At 36.5% G+C, this 26,220-nt stretch overlaps 1 protein-coding gene across 1 annotated transcript; it reads left to right on the plus strand.

The window, feature by feature from the left end:
- On the plus strand, positions 1 to 24,617 carry LOC306802321 (cytosolic beta-glucosidase-like; the record flags this gene model as incomplete). The annotated part of the gene is made up of 4 exons (XM_079306335.1): positions 1 to 6; positions 341 to 413; positions 4,573 to 4,800; positions 24,490 to 24,617. The coding sequence occupies 4 exons, from the start codon at positions 1 to 3 to the stop codon at positions 24,615 to 24,617; spliced, it is 435 nt and encodes a 144-aa protein (XP_079162461.1).
- Positions 24,618 to 26,220: the final 1,603 nt, after the last annotated feature.

Genomic DNA, 26,220 nt, shown 5'->3' on the forward strand with positions numbered 1-26,220 from the left:
ATGGAGGTGAGAGGCAAGTGAAGGGAAAGAGGGATCTGTTTTGTCCATTAATTCTTTGTGCTAGAAGGAGCCCTTTTATTGTGACCACCCTAGTCTTTTCCACTGCTGCCTTTTCCACTTTCACTGGTAGCTGACTGAACCTCTCCACTTTAATCCCGAGATATGCAAAGTGCAGGGCTTGCCCTTCAGTGTGTGAAGCTGCACAGGGTTTATTTTTGTCTTCCATATAGAATCTGCTTGTAGCAAGTGGAAGAGTGATCAAGCCAAGAAGTGCTGTCTGCAAACGAAGCCAACATCTCCCCAGCACACATAATGCTGTGTATTCAGCTGTCCCCTGCAGCTGGTGCTGGGGAATATTGCTTTTCCAGTTGGATTTGCTTGGGGTGCAGCTACAGCAGCATATCAAATTGAAGGTGTCAATTTTTAACTATCAAAGTGTTAAAGAAGTTTTAAGTGAACAAAAAGTCTGGATCCAGGAAGTAGAGTGTTTGATCTTTGCCTTGTTATGTAGATATTACTTCTGATGCAAATCCATGTAGCACTTCTGTTCAAACACTTCTGACTTGAGGAGTAAGAAGAAGGTAAAAGATATTTCAGACCTCAGAAATATGGGTAGGTAAAGGAAATGGAACAAGTTATTTTGGGAGGCAGGGGAAGGAAGAAGTTTTGAGTAATTTTTTCATCTGCCTCTTGTATATATCCTTCTATAGAGCTAGTTCAAGTAAATTGTTATTGACTATTTTGATACTGGGTGGGAGAACTGCCTCATCAGATATGGGTACTCACAAGAGGTCTTCATTTAGGAGCTCACCTCCAAATATTATGAAAACCAATGGACTGAGAGGTTAACAGTTGGACTTGTGCAGGCTGTCCCCCAGGGACATGTGTCATGTTCCCAACTGAATAGATGGACTGAAGAAGGGATTTGCCCAGCACAATATGAAAATATGTTGCAGATTAGGGAATGTAAACACATAAACACAGGGGGACCTACAGCCATAACCCCTCCAAACTTTATTCTTTCATAAATGTGTCTTTATAAACCTTCGAAATACATGTAGACCTGATTTTCTCATATTATACCCTGCAGCATACAGGCACTTAACTCCCATTGATTTCAGTACCTAAATGGGAGTTGTAGATCCTAAATTGTCTTTGAGGATGTAGCCTTTAGTTCTTGGTTATTGCTGAAATTGAGAGTACTTGCCCGTGCTCGGTGCCTTTTAACGAGCTCGGTTCACCTAATAGACTGCACAGCTCTCAGTTCCCAGGGAATCAATATTCTGGGCCAGATTCTAACTCCAGTCCTGCAATGCACATAGCTCTTCTAACTAATTTTTAAAATGTGAATTGTGTGTGCATTATAATTTCCTGCCTTTTGAGTGGCTAGATGTGCAACTTTAATGTTCTCTTAATGTATTTTTAATGAACTTTCTTAAGGCTTCTGAGTGGGGAAAACATAATAAAAAAAAATCTATAATATGGTCTAGACGCTACTCAAATGACCCTTTTCCTGGAGAAGTAAGAAACTCAACAGGGAATTCCTTCTCCTGAAAGCTTCAGGGGCTGTGCAGCTTCTGACTTAGAGGAAGCATGATTGAAGCAATAGTTCTTGTAGAGTCCAAACTCAGTTGCTGTGCATATCACAAGATACACAGTGGAAGAGGCACAAGCTGACAGGCTACTTTATTTTTTACTGTCAGCTATGTATTTATGCACAGCACAACCTTCTCCACTCTGTATATTTCAAAGCGCTAAAAAATCATATCAATTGTACTCTGCATGCTCAAAGTGCAGATTTCAAAGGTTCATGACTCAGTCAAATCAAAATCAATTTGCACCAGAACATTCAAAAGCACTTCTTACTGAGGGCCATTTCTATGCTAAATTTCAACTCTCTGCTTGATTTTTTTTCTTCTATTTTTTTTTCTTTTTTGGGAAAAATTGCAAAAAAAATTCCTGTAATGGTAAAAGTGGTTTTCTTCACTTCTTTCATATGCCAAATAATGGAACTGCATTAATTCAAACAAAACTACACTTTTTGGTTAGAGACAGGTCAAGAAAATTTTACTCCCAAAGGTTAAAGGAGAGCTGAATTAGAGGAAAAGTGTACTTGGAAAAGCACATGTAAGCTTAAACACTCTGATCAGTAATATTCCTTCTTTAGGAGCTTCACTAGTTGGAAAAGCATTACATTCTTCCTTTTGTAATAATGGCAGAGTATGGGGAACATGTATCATAACAATTTAAATTATTCATTATATGGCATGTCATGTGCTGATTTGGTATCCAATTCACACCTAAGTATTTTAAATGTAAAATCAGGTCCTCTTCACTGTTCTTTCCTGCCCCCAAAGCTCACTAAAACTCCAGTTGTGCCCCTACACTATGGAGTGCTGTGTGGCATGGAAGTTTCTGAGCAAGCTCAGAGGGGCAAGGATGGTTCATTGGAGCAGAGCAGAGCTCTCTGCACACTAATTGTGGCCCAGCAGGATCTGTTAGTGCACCTAGAGCTTTCTGTTGCCTTGGCTGGATTCCTTCCTACACTTTGCAGGTGGCTCAGATGCTCAGTGCTGTGCAGAGAAGTCTCTTTGAACAGTGTCAGGAATGCTTGAAAGTGGGTCTGTTTGCTACAGCTCTGCTCAGGACTTTTCAGAGGCTAATGATCACTGGACTGCTGAAAATCAAATGCTTCTCCTCCTCCCTCCCTCTTCCTTTGCTGGAGGAAGGCAGACAAAATGAGGGATCATTCAACCTCTGCTACAGATGGTGATTCTTAACCAAAGGTGTGTTAACTGCCTGTTGTGGCAGCTTTTTCTACCCTTAATTCCAACTGTACTGAAAACAGAGCTGTATCAAATCAATATGGTGCAGGAAGCCTGCTCTTAAAGGCTCCAAAATTCTAGGTACCATAAAAGAATTACTGTTATTTGTTATTTCCTGCACTTCCCACAGATGACTATTTATTTCAGCAGTCATGTTTGAAATTTGAAGCAGGATATAGAAAATTTGTAGTATTGTATTTTTCTGACGAGAGTACAGACAAAGCACCCAATCTATCATAAATCTGAGATTAGAAAAAACTCAAAGTGTCTGGATCTAAAATTTGACCTACATTGAAGGTTGTCCCGTGTAAAATTTAATTTACTGACCAACCAAATATAGATGTATGGGTGTTCGTGTGCTGCAATAAAATTCTGTAAAGACCATGAAATGTGACAATGATCTCTGAAAAGCTAGGTTATAGAAATGATATTACAGATTTTAGTAATGCTTTAAATTGAGTGTCTTCAATATGCTTAACCTTGCATTAAACTTAGATTTAATAAGACAGATGTATATTAAGTACTGAATATACTTAAGGGAGCAATCTTGCATTGGCAGGGGATGGACTCAATGACCTCCTAATAGTTCTCCTCCATCTCTAATTTCTATTATACTAATTGATTATTAAAACACTTTTATTGAGGATTGATATGTAGCTATTATATAGTTATTAATCTTATAACCCAACTGATATTTAATTTATACATAATTTTAACACACATCATTTTAGTTTTTAAAGAATAACCCTGGAACAGTGCGTTCATTGGGACTCTGAAAAATCTTGGTGGTAAATGAGGTTGGCCATTTTGAGGTTAATTGCAATTTTATGATTAAATCACATTTTACAGGGGTTTACAGAGGGAAGTGAGTATACAGAATTCTCCACAAAAAAAAAAAAAAAAAATAAAAAAAAAAAAAAAAAAAAAAAAAGTTTGCCTCAGCTATAGCATGGCTCAGGAAAGACAAAGAAATTTGTAATGAAGAGAGATGCATATATTCTAATAAAATATTATATGTTGTTAGATCTCGGACAACAGCTAAATTTTGAATATTTTGATAGTAATCTCTGTATCTCAATTTTAGAATTGTGAAGAAATATCCTAATACTCTGAAAGTTTGTGGAAAATGGTGCAGTGCTTTTGAACATTCAAAATTAATTTCTGTGAATGTCTGGCTAAACAAAAAGCAGAAGTTTTGTAGAGCTGTGTTATTAATTCAGCTTGTATATGCCTAGGGCCATGGCTCATAATGGCATTCCTTTCTTTTTAAAAAACTGTCAAGATTTTCAAAGGACATCCTGAAAGCCATAAGTGCCTATTTGTTGGATGTATTTCTCATACCCTAAAGGCTTTCTTTGATATGGACTGATCTTTTACATTTATGGATGGAAGTTGCATTAGAAAATACCCTTTGTGAAAACCTGTAGTATCTCAAGAGTGGGAAACATCTGATTTTTGGCTAAGGAAGGATGAAGAGTTTTGGAAGTCTGAATTTTTTTTTAGAACATAATTTTCAAATAATTAGCAGCAAGTAAAAATATGAATAAATGCAAAACCTAATGCAAATTTATACTAGTGCTTGAAAGTTCCTAGTTATTTAAATAATATAAGGAGTAGGTAAAGAATAGTTCTCAATTTGCCCATGGGATTTTTAGGGATTTGCACCTACTTTGTGATAAATTATTTACTTGCAACATATGTCTTTTGATGTCAAAAGTGTAATGACCAGGTTTTGTTTTTCAAGCAGAAGGCTGGAATGCAGATGGAAAGGGCCCTAATGTCTGGGATATATTCACTCATCAGGGAGGAGATCGAGTTTTCAGGAACCAGACTGGTGATGTAGCTTGTGGCAGCTACACTCTGTGGGAGGAAGATTTGAAATGTATCAAACAGCTTGGATTGACTCATTATTGCTTTTCTCTTTCCTGGTCACGTCTGTTACCTGATGGGACGACAGGTTTCATCAACCAGAAAGGCAATTGTTTCTTAAAAATAGAAGGTTGCAGCTTTAATTCAAGGTTATTGCTGCAGTCTGGCATAATTAATCCAGTATGCTATTCTGCAGTGTAGCTTTGAAATTGCAACTTTTTTTCAGAGTAATTATAGGATGATTTTTTATAGGTTTGCAACAACTTACTAATTAATATTCTAGATCCCCTCGGATAGCACAATCTTTTGGGATAGGATTATTATTATGTTTCCTATGTATCTTTTTGCTTACTCCAGATTTTTTTAATTGTAACTCTAAATCATTTTGCTTCATCAGAATGTTTATACTTTCAGGGATCCTAGCCATGAGAATATTTTTGGATGGCTTACAACAGACAAGTTATCTCCTTTGGCAAGTGCATTTAGATAGCTTATCAGTAAATTCCAATGTGCTGAACTTCACATTGACTATTTTGTACTAAGGGACATACTTTTCCCAGACACTTTTCTTTAGCAAATTAGAGAGGATTCTTCAGACTGATAGGAACTGTGCTTAGTTTTCTGGCAAACAGAAGCTCGGAAAAGAAGAGTTTTCACAGTCTCAGCAGGCAGTGTATATGTGTAAAGGCATACAGCACATAAATAAACTGGTCTGATTGTTAGAAGTCAGATATAAAGTTTGTTTCACTTCTGATTAATTTAATTTCGTCAGTGTGGACTGGGGGAGAACTTAAGGTCACTCAGTAGGAAAAGACAGGAAATGGCAGTTGTGCCCACAGAACAGAGGGAATGGGAAAAAAGAAATAAAGAGAATTGTGAAGAATAAAAGCAACTGAAGCTGGACCAGAAACAATGGGAGAATCAAAGAAACTGGCTGAGATCTCTTGTATGCTGGGAGGATAAGGTTCCAAGGAGAAAAAAAGAATTGAATGAACTTCTGAATCTCTTCTAAATTGTTTCCTACTCTCTGCATCCCAGTTCTACCAAGAAGATATATATCTTTGTACTTCTAGGGCAGTATTTGCCTTGGCAATTCCTTTCTTCTCACAGTTTGAAGACTGGAAAGATGGAAGGCTACAAAAGACAGGAGTTCTTAGAAAATACTCTTCAGGTTATCCTTATCTGTACTAGGATGATAGTGCAGAAGCAATCTTTTTGTGCAGAATTTTGGTCATGTAGAGCTTGGCTCTTCAGTAGACAGTAGCCTATCCTCTGCATCCTGCAGATCAAGGTTTTCACCAGAGAGTGGAGGAGCCTTTGTTGAAAGATTTCAGAAAAGGGGGGCTGGTAAATCTGCTGCAAACAGACCAACCAGCCATTTTTCCCAGCAGAGCATGCCAGATATATGTGCCAGTACCCCAGAGAGGCTTGAATTGAAGCATTTTCTTTGCCACCAAAATTTACAATACATGGCCCACTTTCACTGGCACAGCTTGTCTTTCCCTCAGAATGCTTTTTGTGGTGTGTTGAATTTAAATTTGGCTGTGTGGTTGTGGTTTCTTTCCTGTACTGATATTCCTTAGCTGGGGCTGCAGGCACTGTAAAACCTCAGCAAGCTGCCTACTGAATGGGCTTTGTTATTTAGTTGTCAGAGTGGGAGATAGCAAGCAGGCAGTCTGAATGCACTTGGTGAGGAAAGCTAACATTTTGACAAAACTCAGCTGTAATTTCAGAAAATGTTCACTTGATCCCCAGTATAAGCAGTTGCCTGATTAATATTATGAACTTTACATTTAACGAAAGGGCATTGGCAGAACTCCAAGTAGGCCAGCTTTCATTAGGCAGGAGTTCACTTCTCCTGTGCAGTGATCTGTTGAAGCAATTGTAACTGCATAGCATGGAAAGGCCATCATCTTCTATATAAACATTTTTGCAAAGAGCATGTGAAGAATTAGAAAGCTTAAAGCAATGTCCTTTCAAATAAAATCATTCACACCAACTGATTCACTACCAATTTCACACCTAAGATGTAGGACATTTGAAAACCTTTAAAACTATTCTGTTTCTAACTTGGTGGAGGTAGGGTCTTTTCAAGCAGTGATGTTGTATTGTTCTTAAGATGCGTCAGGTTTTATCTTAAAGCTTACACCAAGTTTTTAAAGTATTTTTGTACAATTATTTTTACCCTAGAAGGTGCCCTGAGCAGAACAAGGGAGCTGCTAAACATTAGGTGTCAGTGCAGAAGAAGACAGAAGTTGTAGATAAGAGGATGTTGAGTCTGTGAGAATTTGATGTTATACCTCACCTTAGCATGAGGGTAGGGAATCAGAATGAGGAGAGAAGATGATAGAAAGGAGAAAAGGACAGTTCTTCACTTCCTACTGACAAACTGCTCCTTAATATTTATATAATCCCAAAACCTTGGGTTATCTCCATAAAACCCTTATAAACACACTTCCTCAGAAGAATGTTTTCTTCTGTATTTCTGCTTCTACCTGACTCCCAGTTACATCCAGAGAAATTATGTCAGCCTACTCAGGAAGGTATGAGACAACCTGGAAATTTGACTTGACATTCACATTTTTCAGGCATGCAATTCTATTTCTCTTCATTTTCTAACAAAAGACATAAATCTTTTCCAATATAGGTGTTTAATTGAGATGTAAAAAATAAATGATAGCTGGTTACACTTAAATGTTATAAATCGTACTATATCATTTATAATCTGAAAATTAGGATGAGAAATGCTAGTGTCTTCTAGGTAGGGGTTGAATATGAGAGGACAGGATCCAGTAGCAGCCAAGGATCTTTTTTTTCCCAGTTTAAGCTTACATAGTAAACCTTGTCATTTCATCAGCAAAGAGTTAACACACACCCAGTCCCACTGAAGAACCCCAATCAAAAGTTGTAGGAACAAGATGTATTTGCTGCTAATTGCTGTTGCAAATAGCAAAAATTTGCTTTTCAAAATTTAAGTTCTAGTATATTCCTTTCTCTTTTGCATGGATGCATTCTCAAGCACTGGCACGCATCTCCTCAGAATGTAATGAGTTTTTCTGGTGCTGCATTCAGAAGGAAAAGCAAACTATATGTGAGATTTATTGGAAATTGGTTTGTAAACAGTCTTATTGAGTCTTGCTGTGCTAAGGGATGTGTATGTACCTGTTCATTTAGGAGAAGTCACTGTCTAAATCCAGGTTTCATAATTGATTGCTGCAGTAAATGTTGTCTTAAAAAAGCTATTTGGCAGGAATCCCTAAGATCAGACTTTTGAGGTTGGGTTAAGTTGAATCTAATACTATCCTTGAAGAAGAAGGTATGGCATTCTATGTTGGCATTTTCAAACATCAATACACAGTAAGCTGAATCTAAAAGTACCAAGGAATATATAATAGAACAAATTTCCTGCTTTGGATTAAACAAAATCTCAGATGTCAGGTTCAGAAACTGTTAAGAATAATGTTCTAAGCCAAACATAACCTCCTAAGCATACATTTTATAAACCTTTGCAATTCAGTCTTCCTCCTCCTACTTTTTGCTATGTTTCTACTTCTGTAGGCATTTCTCAGTTCTGTGTTTCAATCCAGCAAGGCCTTGGGATAGATATTTCACAAGCACCTATGTCCCATAAGGATATCTGGTACTCTAAGACCCACAAAACTTTTATGAAATTTAGGTTTCTGAGGTTATTAAACACTTTGGTATATTTAGCCCAAGTGTCTGAAGCGAAAACTGTCTGATTTCTACATTCCACCAGCATGGGAGAGACTTATTCTTGTCTGGAACCTCTCAGCTTAACAAATAATAATTCAAGGCCACTGTTGGCCTTTTCCAATTACTGCACTAAACCAGATAGTTCAAGTAAAAGAGCAAGCTAATTGATACTCTTTGAACCAGAGCTTATGATGTGTATTTCAATATCTAGTGTTTTCAGAAGGTTTAAAAGCAATGCTATTGTGTTTGGATGTAAGCAAAATTAAAAATGCCTGTTTAAGAGCTTAAAGTATCCTGATATTTAAACTTACAGTGACCTCTCAGCAGCATAAAAATAGCCCTTTAGGAAACATATTCATGTCAGCCTCTGCTAAATCTGTACAGAAGGTGAATTCCTTTTAAGCCTCTAGAAATGCATCTCCAGTACTGGCCAGCTTTAACAACACATCCAGGAAATTAAAGTTGATCTCTGTCTTAGTAAAGAAGGGACAAGAGAGGTTAGAAGTCATGAGCTTTTAGAGAGGTGAGCTAATTCCTTCTTGCAGTTAGAAGGACTGAGCAGTCTACAGCAGTGGCAGTGTAAAGGGGTAAGAGATGTTTTCTTGGATAGACTATTGCCAAGCCATTCAGGTTGGTGGCTGAACAGACCAGTTCCTTCAACTCCATCTAAAACCTAGTAGAACCCAATGAAAAGCCTTAAATATCATACAGATCTAATGAGTGAAATGCTGATTTCACACCACTTCCAAATGTTGAACACACTGACAGTGTCTTTGTCCTGATGCTGGCACAGTGATGGTGAGTGGAACATTCCAGAGGAAACAGCTGATCTAGCTAACCAAGTTCAAAACATAAAAGATCAGCTTAGTAACCTTGCTGAGTGTGGCACTGAAGTTTTTAAAATAGAGTTCTCAAGGAGAAAAATGCTTTCATTAGAAGAAATCTACCTGTAAGGCTCTCAAGCATCAGGGTTTTCCAACAGGCTTCTATCTTGCACATGCAGTCAGGCTGCCATTCAGGCATTTAAATTAAAGGATTATATTTCCATGTGACCAGCACCCATCAGAATTATGTTTTTCCTGGGGAGTTGCTGTCCACTGATCTATTTTGAAAATTTGCATCCTCATTTCATTTTATGTGCCTGGTTGGAAGATTTTGTGTGCTGAGCATTTTTGCCAGCTCTGGGGTCTTGTAACAGTAGTCAGCAGGCACTTGAGAGAAAGTATTTGCACCTCATAACAGAGAAAATGTGCAGTCAAGTTGCTTTAAGTGTTAAAACATAACAAAGTCATTATTAACCCTTGTCTGTTTCCTTTAATATTTTCAGAGGTCAATTCTTACTGCAAAACCATTATTAACCTGGGAAATGATATCCTGCTCCCTGTATCAGTTTGGTTTGCCTTTATCCTTAACAAACAGAGGTGATTGGAAATCTGAAAGTATCAGTACTAGAGCTTACAAGGCAATTTTAATACATAAAAACTTCTGCTAATCCCTGATGTAGTTGTGGTAAAACTGCATTAAAATATTTGAAGAAAACACTGTGGACTTGTGTCTGTACCTCAGATTGATAGAACCTCTGTGAATTCTGCAGAAGATATTTGAGGAGCCCATCTGGATGGCATGAGATATTGTACAAGATATAAATAAACAAGTCACCTTGGGATTTGTAATTTAATTTTTTCATGCTGGCCATAAAGAGCAGGAGCCTTAGTGTTTTCCTATTACCTTTGTACTCAATATCTGTTTTACTATTTGAAATGACACACCAGTGTTATATCATCTTCTGAACTCCAGAAATTATCTTTCTGATGCCAGCAGTAAGGCTTTCCTGGCATACATCTACTCTTGGCAAGGAGATGTGTGGTGTCTGCCAGTACCAAGGGGTTAAGGAGCAGTGACAATAAGCAGATGCTAATGCAGGAAAGATATTTTAGTCTTCTCATTAAAATAAGTCATTTCACTGTCTTCATGGATATTTGCACAGTTTTGCTTTTCCATTGTTAGTCATAAAAGGTCACTTCATGGAAAATTAAGTTAATAGGGTCAGTGCAATTTGATGAAAACTAGTTTTAGTTTGTAGCTTGGAAAATATAGAGGATAATGCATCTGATTTTATGGGCTTTCTTACATCTGTTCTGAATAAAACTTCTGCTCTCTCTTGGTCTAAGATACATATAATAATCCTATAATTTACATCACTGAGAGTGGGTTTTCCCAAAGTCACCCTGCTCTACTTGATGCCAGTCAATGATGGGAGTACTTCAGACAGATTTTGCAGAAAATTTGAAAAATCAACATCTAAAATTATGAAAGATCAGTTGTGCAAACCTAATATAATTTTATTCTGTGTTTATTTGCATTCAGCAATGACCAAGCTAAGTTTTAGCTAAAACTTACGTAAATCTAAGTGATGTGATTAGAAAAAAATGTTTAGGCTGAAAGGAAAACAAGTAGTTTTAATCTTGGTGTGGAAACAAAAGAAAAGGTCCTCTATAAATACTTTTTTCCTTAACTTGTTGTGTAAGGTCAAAGTTCTTCACTGAGCAGAGCTACCACATTAAAAAGTGCTTATCGTTCATACTTTCTATTGTGCAGGATGTAAAGTTGAGTGCACCTAAAACTCTGACGATTGCATCTCATTATATCCTTAGAGAAGGCAATGTCCCACACAGTGAGGTTTGTGTAACAACCAATTCCTCTACCATACAGCCATTAAGTCATTATAACTCAGCTTCTTCCTCTGTGTCAAGGTGGTCAAAACTGTTCAGCACTGGCAAAGCTCTGTTTTTATGCTTTACTTATAGTTTTTGTATTGGGCCAATTTCCAACCTTCTCAAAATTCCTTCCTTGCCTCCCTTTTGTTGGTAGTATTCTCTGTAGTAATTTATTGGAAGTAGATCTTCTCACTGTGTAGCAAGTCAAATGCATTTTTAGATGTCAGTTCATTTAGATAACAGCTAGTATCTGTGTTGTATTTGCCCAAAGTGATCACAATCCTGAAAGTCAAGTCTTATTTCAATAAATTTTTGTAGCCATTTTTTCATTGTCCTGCTTATTTTTTACTTTTGCTGTTTATACTCTTTATTTTGTCCTTACTTACGTTAAAATATTAAAAAACATTAAATGTCTTTCTATCTTCTTCCTTTTCATTCAGAGTTGCAATTATGCAAAAATCCATGCCAATTACCTCTTTTTCTACAGCTAAGTAGAAGATGCACAAGACCTTCTTCTGGCACTGAAACCAATTGATGGGTCCTCTTTCTATCTGGAGCAGACAGACATCTACCAGCTGTCTTTGGACAGGAGAGCTTTCCTGGGCTCTTTCATATCTGGCCCCAAGCCATGTCCGGAAACTAATAGTTGGCATTGGACAGCAGTTTTTATCAAGGAGTTTTGTTTACTTTTAGGTTTGCAGACAAGACACCTGGATTTGACTTTCTCTGAAGATGCAAAGTAATTAAGAAACAAAAAATTCTCACTGTTCCATTAAATGGAATTAACTTACCAGATCTAGTTGTTTGACAATGTTTTAAAATGTGCAACAGCTTATTCTGAAGTAAATATTTAGGGTAGGTCTGATGAATCCCACTTTAATATATTTTTGACACAGTTCTCATGCATAGCAACAAACGAGTGAGACCAGCTTGGAGGTAGATGCTTGTTGGAAGACATCAAGAGTTGACTAAAATTTACCTTTACCATTTGTTCAGTCCAAAAATACTTTTAAATTTGGATGTGGTCTGAGTGTAATTATTGCAACTTGACACAGGTTTAGTTATATGTGCAGCTCAACATTAAATTTTTAATTTTATCCAGTAAAATACCATGGTGGAATGCTGGCTGAAATGGGTCCCTGTGTACAAAGATAATATAGCTATTAAATCCATCAACTGTTGGCACTCTGTGAAGAAATGTTAGTAACATTATCCCCCTGTGACTTTCTGCCTGCTACACTGAATAAACAGCTTGTCAAGGCCACTCCACATGTAATGACCCACAAATGAACAACCCATTTCAAGTTTTCAGCTCAGATTGATGCAAAGCAGGACACTCAAAGATGTTGGTTTTATTCAGTGCTTAAATGCTTAACCATTTATTAAGTGTTACATGAAGCATAACGGTTTAATTGCTTTGCATACAGTGTCTACTCTACGATAATTCCTATCTTTTGAGCTAACTTTTGAAATTATTAGTACAGACTCATTCATGCAAGGGGCTCTGAGTCATGACAGGAGACTGTGCAGATTCTGCTGTGGGATTTAAACACCTACTAACTTTTTTAAGAAATAAACGTGCTTGACTACAAAGGAGAGAATATCTACAGTTTGTTACTGCACTTATTATTAGAAATATTTTAATATGTTGTAATTAGGTTGATAGTATTACCATTTAACCTTTTTTTTTATAATGAAAAATCTTCCTAGTCTTTAAGATGCATATTTACACCAGTTATGTTAATTTTGTCATCCAAAATTTTCAAAATAATAAGATTCTTCCATTTTAAAGATCTTGTGTTTTACAAAGAGTTAAGGTCTAGTACTCTGAAAATCAGTGTACTTCAGGACCTCTCAAGCTACATGTCCAAAATTACAAACATTTTTACTGTCACTGGGACTATTTAAATTACAAGATTTTGGAGGGCAGGAGCAGTCCTGAATTGGTACACCAATACTGTCAGAGAAAATTGAGATTTTTATGTTTTGGTTACTTAAAAAGACCAGAAAGATCAATGTAAATACTAACTAGGAAATAGAGAGCAGCATGCAGCTACTATAAATCATATCATTGCTATTATAAATGTGTACAACTGTTGCCATGTTGCTTCTGCAATATATGAATAGATAAAAACATCAATATTTTACGAAATGTGGATATACATATTTAGCACCTCAACAGAGCCATAAGCATGCATGGTGCTTTACAGATAAATGAAAGTGATGTCTTCGTACCCCAAGGAACTGAAAATCTAATTTAGATACAATGCATGAAGGGATGACGAACAAAAAGCTGGATGAGAGGTAAAAAGAGAACATGGGTCAGGGTAGTCAAATGCTTTTACTACATTGGCTCTTTCTTAGTTCTATGTAATGTATGTTAAGGATGACATCTAGGCCAAAGATCAAGGCTGCCAAAAAGAAAAAAAAATTGTATTTGAAAGTACTTAGTTTTGAAAAGTGGAGCTTTTTATAAAAGATAATGTAGTTCTATAAAGTCTGTGGAGGAGAGCAGTGCAGGTATGGGTAAACTATTGCCTGCTGATGGAGAAAAGCAATGAAAGTATTCCATAGTCTGACTGGTAGAAGATTATTAATAATGTTGAGGGGGAGGAAAAAATGAATTAAATTAATTTTAGGTTGCAGAGTGCTGCAAGAAGTAGGTCCTGGAAGTTAGTAGAAATGGAAAGTAAAGAAATTGAGGATGATGTGATGTGATATGAGCAGAGGCAAATAAGAGGGAGATGAGCAAGAATAAATGTGAACAAGCAGGACTAGATTGGGAAATAAATAGGAAACATATGAACATTTAATTTGGAGTCAGCTAGAAGGTCAGTAGTAAAAGATGCAGGGCAAATAGGAGAAATGATTGTGAGGAGAAAAGGATTGGTAAAGCTTAAGATTCAGATGGTGTTAATTTTCTCCTTAAATATGCATGAACGAAGCAGAAGAGAAAATGAGATACAGAGAATGCTGTCTGCAATGGGAAGGGCAGAGCAGAACTAGAACTGACAGTAAGCAAGGTGGTGCAGTTAAGAAGATTTTAAAAATTGAACTTTAAGTTAAATGCAGTCCCTTCTGGATAGCTTTTTGTGTCCTTTTTCCCCCAGACTTCTAAGAATTGTTATAAAACCTTTTATTTATTGCTGCCACTGTACACTCAACCTTGCTCTCATGAACTAACCATTTAGCCTGTGTTGTAGATACGTACAAGCCTGATTTTGCTGCATTCCCATGCACATGAAACAGTGAGGTTATAATGCAATACTCTAGTCCATGAAAATATGATTTATTGTTAAATTAAATATGAGTGTCATAATGTGAGCCCCTTGGGTCAACTATAAGCTTGAATGTTATTGAAAGAGCTGCAGCAGCAGCTCTGTTTCTTCATTGCTGCTGACAAAAATGCCTCTACAAATAGAATACAACAATGCAGACATATTAAAGAGTCTCTGAGATGTGCTGTCCCTGGCATAACATTGCCATGTGACATTTTCAAGAACTATAAATACATTGACTGCATTATAGTGTAAAAGTTAAGAAGCTCTGCAGCAGTCACTGCAGAAGCATTAAAATCAAGCTGAAATTTTTTGTGGATACTATGCGGGATTTAAAGCTTTTAAAAACCCAAACCAACCCAAACAAAATAAAAACTGAGAAACTCTTAAAATCGTAAAGATATAGGTGGGCAACTATAATATTTTTAGCAGTTTTTAATATAATTTTAAGATGTCCAGGAGATACAAGTATGATTCTGTAAAATTTCAGTTAAATGCCAGCATTAAAAGTCCCTGTTGTGACAAGATCAGATACATACAATTTCTTAGAAAAATATGGGAGACCCTTCAGACAATAGAAGTTACAGTTGCCACTTTGTAGAAGTATTTGCTTGTTAGTAAAAGTCTTTACATTTTTTTTTCACATTAATCCTTTAATCTGAATGTTTTAACCTGCAAAAATGAGCTTTTTTTAAACTCTTTACCAGCAGTTTTGCAATGCAAAATTATGAAAGAACATTTTCTTTCTGCAAAATGTCCTGTACTCTGCCTTCAAAATTATTTTCAGTGGAAAAATCCCAGAGTTGTGAGCTTGTCCTGGGAAACTTTCTACTGGAATAAGGATATTAAACCCTGGCCAGTACAACAACAGAAAGTAATCTCTGAAACAAAGATATGTGAGTGAATTACTTCACTGCCATTGTCTTTATTTTGATTAAAAAAAAAAAAAAAGGAATTAAAAGACAGATAGTTGCAGTAGCTGTTAGATGTCTCTGGATTGATCAGCTCACCCCAGGGGAAGGGGCTGTGAGACACAGGAGCTTTGTGTGCAGTGTCAGAAAGAGGATAGCTAGACTGAGTGGTGCAGCAGTTTGTCCAAGTTTTTAGGAACTGGGATGCAGTATTTCATGTCCTCACCCAGTACCTGGGATGTGCTTGGATTCAGAGGTGACCAGGCCCCCAGTGAACAGTTTTCAGAAGCATTAGCAGCTGCAGCACAAGAACAGCTCCTGCTCTGTGGAGGAGACACAGTGTGGGAGGCTTTGGTTACCCCAGAGAGATAACCTAAGGAATTAGGCACTGTGGGTGCTGTACTTCTGTTAGATAGCTCATGGTTAAGGCCCTGCTAGGAACCTCTTTGAAAAGAGCACCAGTTTTGTTACACACATACTACTTTCCTTGCTTAGCAGTACTACTGGACTGTTGAAACAAAATTCAGGAGTTTTCAGTTTTGCTGCTGTTTGCCTTAGCTATGCCAAGCAAAAACTGGAGGTCTCAACAGCTAACCAGTTTCTAATCTCCAAATCACACCTATGTGGCCAGAAAGTTAGAGACAATTATTGCTCACCACTAGAGAGTTTCTGTAGGAAATTATTTTTACATGTACAATGTAATCCCCACATCAGAAGCAGCTACTGTAGCTTTTTGATTCTGGGTTTTTTTTTTTTTTTATTGAACAAGATTAAAGACAATGACAACTCTAACGGGAAAAAAAAAAATAAAAAGGAGAGATTTTGGCCTTTATGATGCAAAAACAGTCTTTTATGAAAATTGTGAATTTAAATTCATCAGATGTGGATAGCACATAACATCATTGAGTTTGATATCAGTTCTAAGCCACATGCTTCATATGGAGTCACCTTTCAGAAGTAAATGTAGTGAATCCACAGAAGTACATCATTAAAAAATACTGTGGTAGTGTTGTGTCTTTGAGACAGTTTTTAATTTATATATCCCTTTTTTTAAGATAGTACATCTTTAAATAACTCAGGCCCATTAAGTAAATTCTAAATGTTTTCTTAGGATTATATATAGGATCACTATTACCAAAAAGTAAGTTAATACCATTTGTATTATTTACTTGCAAAAAGTAAGTAATACAATTTGGCTAAGCTTTTCCACATTGTCATATATCTTTCCTGTAAATGAGAGATAAGTTCAGTTTATTAGAACAAACATCTGTATTTAGATATCTATCACTTCTTAGTCACGGATTTATAATCTAGAAAAAGAGATTTTGCCTTTTAATATGAAACAAGAAACATATTTCTACTCATGGCAGAGCATATTACCAAAAATATTATGAAACTTGTTCAAAGGGCATTACAAAATTTGAGAGAAAGCTATTAAATGTTGTAGTGATGGTACAACTTTCATCCCAAGATGTTAATATACTTCTGAGTACTTTCTCTGGGATGTATCAATACCCTGCTTCTCATCTGGCTAAGTGATGAGACCATTGACCATTTAAGTAGATGGACCTGTGATATGATCATCCTTATGTCCATTTGACAATTACTGATGAATGGATCTCTTCCAAGACACATTTTTAGAACTGAAAATAGAAGAACAGATGAGAAGATAAACTTAGTTGGTATCTACTGTATTAAAAAAACAACTGTGTTTTGAAGTGCTTGGGTTGGTAGCTAATATATTACTCTCCAGCTTCCAAGCTAGTTATTTTCACTATGTTTCTGTGATAATAATAGCTCATCACTTGATTTCATGGGAGTTATTGTCATTTTAAAGGGCTGCAAATGATATAAATGCAGCTGTATAGGGAATATTGCAATGTCAAACAAAGTAGTGTCATTGCAGATCTATGTATATGCTGCCAAAATGTTAATATAAAAGGAAGGAAAACATTGATCAGTAGTATCAGAAGTGATTAAATATAATGCAAACAATGCATTATCTCTTATACAGAGTCTTGTTAAATGAAAATACAACTTTCAGACTATAAAAACACTGCATTGGATTTGAATTCACGTGTGCCTGATTTTTGAAAGCCCCTGCAATTTTTACTGAGCAAGTATATGCCCCTTCATGCATTAACACATACGTTCAATATGACCTACTTTATAATTGCTGTGGGAGTTTGCCTTTGCATTTTTGAGAATTCTCTGTTCAGATTCTCAACCATAGCATTGCATTAGCTTATTTGCATTGAATCAATTTTGCTAAGGGTTCTCCCATTTTTATAAAAAGAAATACTTGGCTTTGTTACACAGGGAATGAAATATCTTGATATCAGTGTTAACCTAGGGAAATTGAGGTAGCATGAGTTCAGTGTAATTTAGCTAAGGTCAAAAAGCAGATAGGATAATAATAATAGGAATAGTACCTGGATTTTTCTGCACTCCTGCTCTGACTGTATGTGCAATGCCACATTCCTGATGCTAACAGACTTTTTGAAATAAACATTCATGTCAGAGAATACGAATATGTACCTGAATGCATGGTGTACATCTCTCAAAAACTCTAATGGGAAAGTAATCTACTGAACTTGTATAGTAGCTGTAAATTAAATAGAAAATGTTACTATTTCAAACACATTAAGGACACTTACCCTATTGAAGCAAGTCTGATGTTTGGTCAGAAGATTTTTGAGGAGTTAATAATTCTATTACACGGTGGAATAATTTGCCCAGAAAAAAGATGGATGATTATATTTCTGGGAAATAAAAAAACCAAATGATCAAACAGTAAAATAAGTGCAAAGCATTATACCTCTATAAGAATGCTGCATCTGTCAGGATATAACACAAATTAGAATATATAAATTGGAAAAAACCCACAGCTTTTACTTCTTCATGCTATAATAACAGAAGACCAGCTACATGTAGTCTTTTAGAGTTCCCTAGCAATTTATTTTAAGAAGGAGGGAAATGTAAGAAAATTAAATTCACGAAAGGAGAATCAATATCATGTTAATGATAAATGCTAAAAATGGTACTTTTAAATTTAATTTTCTTTTAATAATGTAACAGTTAAGTATATTTCCTTGTTATTCCCTGAAAGAAAGAACACTCTGTTGTTGTCATTATTTTATTTTGTAATATTAACACCTGAAAATAGAGACCTTCCTCATATTTATAGTAATTCTGTGTTCTATTTTCAAATTGTGCCTCCTGGAACATTTCACAGTGTAACAGTGATTTGGAAGCATGAGAATGAAGGGCTTTTCAACAATATCAAATTAGAAGGAAAATCTGGATGGAATTGGACTTGTATGGCAAGTATTTGCTAGTGTTAGGCTCGAGGGATTAATTGTCAATTAAAAATTTCTCTGCAATGGTTGTTTGCAAGGCAAGGGGATAATGTCTGCAAAGATTCCTTTTCTTATATCTCACACCATGTCTCTCTGTTTCAGTATTTAAGAGGCCTTTAAGCTACTTCCATGTTAATCTTCCTTTTTATTCCCTCAGTAACACCATTGGGTTACACCTAGCAAGACTTTTGAATTCTAGAAACCCTCACTGTCATTATAGCTAAAGTGTAATTTTTTACTGATGTTCTTTTTGTTGCCTAATTTGTTGGTATGGAATAATAAAGTTATATGGGCAGCTGCTATGGGAACTTTAGTAAAGGGCTTAAGCAACAAAGAAAAGCTTTGATTTTTCAGAAAGAATCTGTATGTGCCTTAGGTATTTGAATGTTTCTATAAATAAATCAGAAACCAACAACAGTACTACAGTAGTTTGCACTCTTCTTTCTTGGAAGTCTAAGAAATTATATGAAACATGATTTTACAAAAGAGTTCAAAATCACATTTTTATATACTGTGTATCCTTTATAATGGATTCTTGCTGATTAGTTGGATATTTTTTTTGAAGTGACAAACCAATGCTTGTGTTACTGCAGATACAGGGTCAGTGAAGAGCTCAGGCAGGATATTTTTGCCTGGACTAATACCTTCTCTGTAGTATGCAGGGTCGTGCTCCAACACCTGGAGCTGTCATGCACTTTCCAAGTTTATTCTTCAGTCACCATGCATTGTAAAAACCAAATCTCCAGATCCTAAAGGAATGAATAAAGCATGGCTGAATGAAGAGTCAGAGACAAGTGCTTTAGTCCTTGCAGAAGGGGAGAGGAGAGTGCTTTTGGCTTCTGCAGCTTCTGAAAGTCACTCAAAAGCTCTCTCTTGGACTTATATGCCTTTTATATCTACAAATCAGACTGTTGCCTCTGATCTCACCAACCAGCTTTATGCTTGTCTGGCAGCCTTTTTCTCATGAGCTACCCCAGCAGCAGGAGCAGCTGGGTGCATAAGTAAACAGCCTCCAGGTTCTACATCCTGTTCTTTACTCAACACCTTTGTAAGCTTCTGAAACGATCTTTCACTAAGAAATGCAATTTGCAGAGCTGAGTGGGGCAAAATCATCAGTGTCCCCTCTCAGGTGTTGGCTTTGCAGGGTGGGCATTAGCTTCAATACTGGACCTGCATTCTGGGACTTCAGTAATCCAGTGTTTTTTAAATATAGATTACAGTTAGGGCCATGTAATCCCTTTCCCATTTATATCCTTTTATGCATTTTCTCTGTTCCTATTTGACTATCATGGCGTTTCTCTTTTTATTTTTTTTCTTTTTTCCCCTGCTTGCCTTATCCCCATTAGTCCCATGTTTTCCAGCAGGCAAATGCTGATTTTTCTCATCCATGTGTAATCCCAATGAAATTTTCATTTTCCATATTTTATAGTCTGCTGCTATTCACCTTTTTAAACACAGGCAATAGCAGTCCAAGGGAGAAGAATTCACTAACCTCCTGGGGAAACTAAAAATGATCATAGTCTAGCAAGTCAGTCTTTAAATGTCCTTTGCCCATTCCACCCTCCCCTCTGCTACTCTTTAAGTATTTAAATCTGCCCCCTACCAGTCAGACTTCCTCACCAGATGGTGCCTTCTGACTAGCTCTGCCTTTCTTCAGAGGATGAATAAGTACTGCAAAGAGCATAAGGAACTGGTGAGACAGCTACTGGAATATTTCATCAGTGCTAGTGTCCACTTTTTTAAAAGGACAGTGAAAAATGGGAGAGAGCTCAGGAAGGAGCCACAAAAATGATTTGAGAGCTGGAGAAAATGCCTTACTGGAGGACTCTAAAAGAGCTCAATCTGTCTACCTTATCAACAAGAAGATTGAGTGGTGACTTGATTACAGTGTACAGGTACCTTCATGGGAAAAATATACTGGGTACTAAAGAGCTCTTTAATCTGGTGAAGAAAAGCATAAAAAGAACCAATCGCTGGATGCCAGACAAATTCAAATGAGAAATCAGACACATTTCTTAACAGTGCAAACAATTAAATATTGGCTCAGATTATCAGGAAGACTGGATTCTGCACCTCTTGCCTTCACATCAGTGCGCAGTGTAGTTTGGGAGAGACACATTAGTCAAATATGAGTTTTGGATATATACCAGGGAAACTAGTGGAATTTAAGAGCCTGTGATTCACTGAAGATAAACCTAGATGACCTTTTGAGCTCTTGGTTTTTAATTCTATAAATATAGGAGTGCTGTCTACAATGACTGTTCATGAATCATTAAAAGAAATCTGGTAGGAGGCATACCCTGGCACTATTAATGGAAGTAGATTTGCATGAATAATTACTTTGTTAGCCTAAAGACAAAGCTAAAACAAACAAACAAACAAAAAGGAATGAAATGATCCAGAGTATGTGATTTCAATATTTAAACAATTTTTAATGTTTGTAATTTTTGAAGTCAGGACAATTTGAAAATATATACCTCATTTTGTAAAGAAAAGTCAAACTGTTTCTTCAGGGAGATTTTAAATTTCAATATTTATATTTTCCCCAATTTTTTTTTTTTTCTAGCTGAAAAAATTCTGTCCTTCTTTCACCATAATTGCACTTACAGTATGCTTATTTTCACTGAGAAAACCACCTGAGGTTCTTCCAGATATGTAGGGAAACATATTCCATACTATTAGCTCATTGGTTGTTCTTACTTGTTCTCCTCTCTGAGAATAATTCTCATTTATGCAGGTAGTGATAGGGTTTTAAATGATGTAATCATATATTGGTGTGAAATGGTAATGGCTTTATCTTTAAAGATAAAGATTTTTTTAAAGGTTAATTATATTCCACAAATTGTTTTAAAAGTAGAATGTTAATATTATTGCAAGACTCTAACTTGGAAGGCAATTTCCCTATCTAATATATATCATTTAATCTCAATATAATTCCTTCTTTTCTTCCCTATTGCTACTGTTTCAAGCACCGTGCTAGGTTTTTTTCTTTTTTCTTTTGTGTTTATTCATACACCTGTGGGTATCTGTTTCCTTTCCTCCAGCAAGTTATCACGTAGTCAGACCATGCATATTTATCTTTTTTCCTTGATCTTAGCTCATAATTTATTTTTTTTCCCATCTTTTGATATCTTTTGTTTTCTTTCAGCTTCATTTAATTTCTCACTTTCTCTCCAAACAAATCACACCCAGAACATGAGACTCTACTAATAACAAGTATTACAGCTTGGTGGCTGGTCTGACAGGTAATATGTGTTTTGACTAAACTCTAAAGCAATTTCAGCCAAGGAAAAGGCAAGGAGCAATTCCAGGCCCATGACCAGAAAAGTGATAGAGGAAAAAATATTAATCCAATGCAGAAGGCAGAGTTGTATGTAGCATGGCTTAGTGGCTGAAACAGGAAGACAGAAGGTCTCAAGGTTGCTGCCAAGGCAGGTGAGATGGAAAGCAGAGGTAGGAGGACAACATGCCAGAAACAAGCCTTAGCTGGAACCTGAATTAGGAAGTCTCCTCTAGCCATCATGAAGTATTAGGTACAGAAACTTTATGAGGTTTTTTCCACCTGGTACTCAGGAGATGTATTCTCACTCTACATATGTTTTACTGGTATTATCTCATGTCTTTCCACCCCCTATACAGTGGTAAGCAACAGCTATCATCATCCTCTCCACCTAATCAGCTGTAAATCTGCTCTCCTTGTTTTACGGTATTTGGATAACACTTATCTCCTCACATTGGCCAAGAAAAAGCATCTCACATTAGTGCAGTCTTTCAGCCTAAACCTCCACTTCTATTGGGTCATGGGCACTCATGATTCATCCATCATGAACTGGATGTTCCCTTCCTTTGCACATTTTTGCACATCATAGACTATCCCACAGAACTGTAGAACTATATGAGAAGTTGATTCTAGACAAGAAAAAGCAAGGACATGGGAAAACATGAAGGTAGATTGCCTTTCCTTATACCCAGTGTAAGCTGAGCAGGGAAAGCCCTGAAGTTAGAAAGTTTCTTAACTGAATGTCCCTAGTAATAAAAATTTTTCTGACCTGGCAACTTGATCATAATAGCAAGTGGGGAGTGATGGTTTATTTGTTTCTGTGGTATCAGTTTTTTGGTGTGTTTTTTATAAATGAGCTGTAATCAAAGGCTCAAACATGTATGTGCCTCTTCACTGGCAGTCAGCCTGAGCCTTTTGCCAGAGCTCATGCCTGTTTACCACTTATTCTGAGAAAGTGACAGAATAATACCTTCAGTATATTCTGTTCATGGTCTGTAACTGGAGGTGGCAGTGTTCTGCTACATCCTTTCCATAGTCAGTTTTAGTCATGGAAAGTCCATTTTCTTTCTCTCAGTCCTAATCTAGCTTTTAAATAAGCAAACTGATGTGTGCACCTGTATGAGAGTTGTAATAGAGAAGATTAGTACAATATGAAAAATGTCTTTATTTAAACAGAACCTTAGTTTTATTCATTTATAAGCAATGTTTATAAATTACATACAAAATATACTGTGGGATAGCATCAATTCTGTGTGCAACAAAAGCAAATCAGGTAACAGCAGAGACATCCCTCTTTGTCACAGATAGCTGGAAGTGTAGCTATGCTGCTATAGTTATGCAAAAGATTTCAGATTTTTCTAAAAAAGCAAGCTGACACTGTGAAACTAACCCCTTGTTTTAGCTTCCTACCAGTAATAAGCATAGCCTTGCTGCAAAGTTGATATTTTTTACTTTCCAAGGGTGAGGAGCAGTTGACTCTGTGGAGCAGTGAACACTTTCCTATTCCTGCAGAATTTCATTAAATTTGAGACATTTTAAAGAAGCAGTAGAATGGCAGGAGATGAGCTGAAGAAGACACTTTGCTATAGCATCCTACTTCCTTGCATTGGTCCCAGCTGCAAAAATGGCACTGTATTTGTATTGATTTTTTTTAACATCCAAACCACTGTATGCACCTGAATCTGTAAAACAACAGAGTATTGATCTATTACAGAAAATGATCTATTTAAAGTATCCATTCTCTGCTAGTCTGGGGTGCAGAGAAATATCTATGTGCTAGTGTAGCCTGGCATATCTGCACTACAGCCACTAGTTTTCACCATCTGGGTGTAAATTTAAATCACCACACCTCCTTAAAATAACCTAATATTGCTTAAATCTTCCACCATCCATTGCCATATATATCTATATACATGTATGTGTATGTCTGTGTGTCTGTCTAGGAATCTGAAACAGAAGATGTGCCAACAGACTTGAATTTTTTTTTCCCCAACTAACAAATTGTTTAACAAGGTTTGCAGTGTAACTAAAAAGGGTTTCACTGAAAAGGACACTCTGGATGCTAATTAAAAAGATTCAGTAGGGTTTTAATAATTCCTTAGAGGCTTTAACCACAAATCTCTTTCTATACCAGAAAAGTTTTTCTTCTTGTCTTAATCCATCTATTTTGGGGAAGCCAGTGCATGTGCTGCTGGACTGCTCATAGTGCTTCTCCTTTACCTAGCTTGCTTTAAGAAAAAAAAGTATATATTTGATTGGTGATGAGGAAAAATTACACTCAAATTCAAATGTTTCTTTTTCAATGAGAATTTGGAAATTGGAACTGAAATTGAGCTTTCTTGTTAGTTCAGACATACCTGGTTGGAGTGTGGTTTGTGTAGTGTCAATTGGGTCTCTGTGTGACATGGTAAATCTGTCCTTCTGTTACACAAGTGAAACCTTGAAGTCTCCATTAACATGGAATCTCTATAGCTGGGACAAAGTTTTCTAGTTTACCTAATTGTGTATTTGACATTTTTGTGAGTGGTATTGTTAGACAGGGATCCAGGTCACGCTGAGTTGGAAGCGACTCACTGGACCATTGAGTCCAGCTCCCAGCCCTGCATCTCATCATCTCATCATCTCCAGGAATCATACCAAGAGCATCATCCAGATGCTTCTTGAGCTCTGTCAGGCTTGGTGCTGTGACCACTTCCCTTGGGAGCCTGTTCCAGTGCCCAGCCACCCTCTGGGTGAAGAATGTTTTCTTAATATCCAATCTAAACTTCCCTTGGCCCAGCTTTGGGGCTGAGGTTGACCTCAGGTCTTGTCACTTGTTGCCAGAAAGAAGAGACCAATGTCTGTCTGTCCCTCCTCTTCCCCTTATGAGGAAGCTGTAGAGTGCAATGAGGTCTCCTCTCAGTCTCCTCCAAGGTGGAAAAACAAAGTGACCTCACCTGCTCCTCATATTCCCCTTCACCATCTTTGTTGCCCTCTTCTGGATGCTCTGTAAAAGCTTCATGTCTTACTTATATTGCAGTGACCAGAACTGCACACAGGAATTTTTATCTGAAGATGACTGAACATACCACATAGGTAAAATTCCATATTCCAAAATCAAAGGAGATTTGTTTTTAATGCCAATGCCACCAAAACCTAATTATATATGAAAATTAATTTTATTGAATAAGAGGTTCTGAGTCCCATCATCCTTCACAAAAAGGGTTTAGTATCTTTGGAATCTCAGTGAATGTGCAGAAAACCTCTTTAGATGTTTCTCAATAGTATTTACTAATCTTTTCTGCGTATTTCCATACAGAGAAAGAGAATTGAAGTATTTAGACTTTCATAAAGTGTAAAAATTGTGATGCTGTATGGCATCTTTATGTCATACATCTGTGTTAGCAATCAGATTGCTACTTATATTATTAGAATTTTGATTACCTTTCTTTAGTCTTTATCTTGGGCTTTTTTGTTTATGTTGTTGAAATCTAAGCCTCAGCCTAATCTAATTCCACTGTTCAGGTCAATTATTTCCCCTTTACATTTCTGTAAAATTGGCTAACTCAGTCCAGGTATAAGTCACAGTCATACACATTATATTAAATTAATGTTCTTTTTTATTCTCTGGATTATTAAACATCTATTTAAATCCATATATATCATTTTCCTGTATATGCCATTTGCATGATTGAATGTTTTTTGGTAGTGAGACAGATTCTGTGTATTGTAATATGTCAATTCCAGAACATTTCAGAAAAGTGTATTTCACAGTTCTCATTTTGTGGTCTGTAAGGAATCTTAGTTTTTGAATAAGTATTGATTGCATAGTACAAATGTACAAGCCTGCCTTTTATTCAGAAAGAATAAGCATGGTTGATGATGAACAAGAACATGAATGGCAAACCAGCAGGAAAAAGGTACCCCAACACCTGAAACTTAGTAATTGTCCTCATTCCAACATTAGGTAAGTGCAAATGTTCATGTGCAGTAACCTCTGTAAAATCAGTTTAAAATCCAAGATTTGACATTTTAATTTTAAGTATGGGACACTTTATATGGATTTCTTGTCCCCACAAATTTCTGTGAAATTTCAGTTTCTGTGAATGCACAATTCAGTTTTGTCACCTGTATTGGTAAGAATACCCAATATCTCCTTAAAACAACCCCAAAGAGACAAGAAGATATCAGTAGTAAACCAGTATTCTCAGCAAATACCATATACTACCATTTTGATTATTATACTAAAGTCACACAGGTAAGGAAGATACAACCTTCTCTGAGATTA

This window comes from Erithacus rubecula, assembly GCF_903797595.1.
Source record: "Erithacus rubecula genome assembly, chromosome: 5".
Classification (NCBI taxonomy): domain Eukaryota; kingdom Metazoa; phylum Chordata; class Aves; order Passeriformes; family Muscicapidae; genus Erithacus; species Erithacus rubecula.